The sequence below is a fragment of the Perca flavescens genome, chromosome 8 (genome assembly GCF_004354835.1).
Source record: "Perca flavescens isolate YP-PL-M2 chromosome 8, PFLA_1.0, whole genome shotgun sequence".
Lineage (NCBI taxonomy): Eukaryota > Metazoa > Chordata > Actinopteri > Perciformes > Percidae > Perca > Perca flavescens.
The window spans coordinates 2,402,783-2,405,759 of NC_041338.1; the positions used below are offsets into that span (position 1 = coordinate 2,402,783).

A 2,977-nucleotide genomic window follows, 5' to 3' on the forward strand; every position below is an offset into this window, starting at 1 on the left:
CTAAAACGCCTCTCCCTCTCTTCAGTCACTCTCTAGCCTGCTCCACCATACACGTGCTCCCGGGCGTTTGCAGAGCCTCCGTTCAAAAAACTGCCACCAGACTTGACTAGTTTACCTGCTAGGAGATGATTTACTGTTGAAACAGGTGACGTGCCCTTCCTTCTAAAACCGGCGACTCGACTAGCTGAGTTGCAGCGACTCCATTGGCTGGCTCAGTGGTTGTAGTCTACATGATATGCAGGTATACACAGTATAACCACTAAGAAAGCTCCAGGACTTCCATATACCCACTTAAAAATGCCCAAGGACACGCAACAACATGCTTTCCATTATATTTCTGATATACTTTGAATTGTCATCTGTGTTTTTCTTCTTCACATAAAAAAGGTATTTCCACCGTAAATTGGTGCCCATTTTTTATCTGAATATAGGAAATGAAGTCGCTGATGCTCAAAACTTCCCTGGGGGAGGACACCCTCCACTGTGATATGCCCCCCCCCCCCCCCTCCTCCCCCAAAGGCAGATTCTGGCCCATACACAGCACAGTATACCCACTACAACACATTAGACTACACCACTGGGCTGGCTTGAGTTTGAGCCAGGCCGCTGCAACTTTTCTGCAACCTTTTAGTCTCGTCGCAAATCTTTGGTCTGAATTAGGCTTAAGGTATCCAGATACAGATCACGTTAACGCCAGGTGCAAACGGGGCCTAGAAGTGAACCTTCAAAGGAAAAGTGACAGTACTAAAAACATACTTCAATAGCAGTCACTCGGCTCACCGCCCTAACTAACCTCAACCCTAACCAGGTCCTCATCATCTGGCTGCTGGTGTTGTTTCTGACCGGTCACTGTGGTCCCAGATCTCAGCAGTTGCTGTACCTTGGTGAGCAGGATGTTATAAAAACCGGATAGAAACAATGGACAAAACTACAAAAATAAGACAAGTTAGTGTGTACAAACCGGAATTATTCTTTAAACCTGAAACTAAGTCCTGCTCCTAAATCAGCCAATCTGTCAAGTAGGACAGGCAAGAGTGACCTCACTTCCCCAAAAATGCCCTTAGTATGGAGGTTTGAAACTCTAATTTGTTCTCACAAGGATGGAAGTACAGGAACACTCAACACCCCATCGCACCACAAACTCAGCGTATTAATACCCCATCCTGGAATAGACTGGAGCCTCAGCACTCTGTCATTAGAGAGGGAGAGGGAGAGAGATACAGGAGTCTAAACATCTGTTCCACTGTGTGTGTGTGTGTGTGTGTGTGTGTGTGTGTGTGTGTGTGTGTGTGTGTGTGTGTGTGTGTCGACAGTCTGTGTCATTGTTTCACGTTGCTCTGTCGCACTGCTTTTTCTAACTCAAACTGGCGGTGGTCGACACGCTCCAAGAAGTTCTTCCGCTCCACATACCTAAACACACACACACACACACACACACACACACACACAAACACACACACAAACACACACACACACACACACACACACACACACACAGAAAGAGAACATTAGACCTACTTTTATCATAACATAACAAACACACACTGAATAAACAATTAAGACCTTTCCACCTCAGCATAGGAAGCAGTCACACAACTTTTCCTACAGAGTGTGTGTGTGTGTGTGTGTGTGTGTGGTTTTGTGACTATAGCATGATTCCTCCTACAGAACACTGTTTTCCAGCTACTCCTTTATAATTAAAGAGACAAACCGAGAAAACAGCTGTTGGTTCTCCGTCTCCAGCTCGTACACAAGCTGGACATTTTGCTGTTGCACAGGTGAATGCTGCTAACTGGCAGTTAGCAGGCCAGCTAGCCTGCCAGGCTACTGTGGCTGGCCAGTGCTCGCATGTTTGCGGTTAGCCCATCAGCTACAGTAGCCTGCCTGTAAGTACTCACATTTCATTTTTACATGCCAGTTTCTGGTGTGACCAGACATACACTGTAGCCATTACAATTATTAGATATTACATGCTAGACATTACAATGATTAAATCTAAGATGATATGGGATCTTCACATTATCAGCTTTATATTGATTTATTGCTGAGCTCGGACTGCATATAGCCACACCATTCAAGTACTGAAAAAGATTAGAGCCACAGTGAGCTGTTGGTAATAAAGACTGGCAGCTTTGGAATGTCAAACTCTTTTGCTTTTCTCGATGTGAAACGAGTTGCAGGAAGCCTCTTCAGACCTTTATTTCTTTCAACAGACTGAAGTCAAAAACATTGTTTCAAAACACATCTTTGGCATTTCTGCACCACAGTTTGTTATTTCTATTGTGTTCGATGGATCTTATGCCGTTTGATTACTGTGAATTAGCAAAACACATTTCTAAATAATTATTACTACTATAATATATAGTATACTGTATATGGCAGGCAGAGTTCAGGGTTGGTCAGTTCTCAGCAAATGACTAATAGACAAACCGCTTATTTGGAAAATAATTATATTCAGTCTTAACAATCTTTACTACAGTAATGGTCCAAAATTAGCACCATTTACCAGCCAAATGCTGGTAAAATATACAAGTGGCTGGTAGATGTTTTCCTGTAAAACATTGACAATACTGATTGTGAGGATTGAATTGACTCTGACTGAATTTAAATCCAACAACACTAAAGCGTGATTTATACTTCTGTGTAAAATCTACACTGTGGCTACGCACGTAGGGAGACACACACCTACGCCAGACCCTACGTCGTAGCCTGACGTGCACCTCTCGAAAAATGTAACTACACGTCTCGGCGACGCACGTCGTGTCTTGGCATTGTTGCATTCCCCCCCGACTCATTTCCTGGTTCTCCTTCTCCATAAACAACATGGAATCAAGGAGAGGGTTAACTTCTCCTGCTGCAGATCTCCCACCGTGGTCAGAAAGAACAGGGGAGACACTTTGGTTCTCTCACTAGGACTCTAGAGTCGCTACTCGCTCCGAAGATAATCACCAGCACTCTCTCACTTCTCCCTCACTCT

The 2,977-nt window shown here is 44.1% G+C and overlaps 1 protein-coding gene across 1 annotated transcript in view; it reads right to left on the reverse strand.

The window, feature by feature from the left end:
- Positions 1-508: 508 nt before the first annotated feature.
- Positions 509-2,977, reverse strand: part of cfdp1 (craniofacial development protein 1) — a 24,071-nt gene continuing 21,602 nt past the window's right edge. The window contains exon 7 of the mRNA XM_028585444.1: positions 509-1,410. Coding sequence (XP_028441245.1) covers positions 1,320-1,410 — 91 coding nt within the window. The 3' untranslated portion in view covers positions 509-1,319. The remainder of the gene's footprint in view (positions 1,411-2,977) is intronic.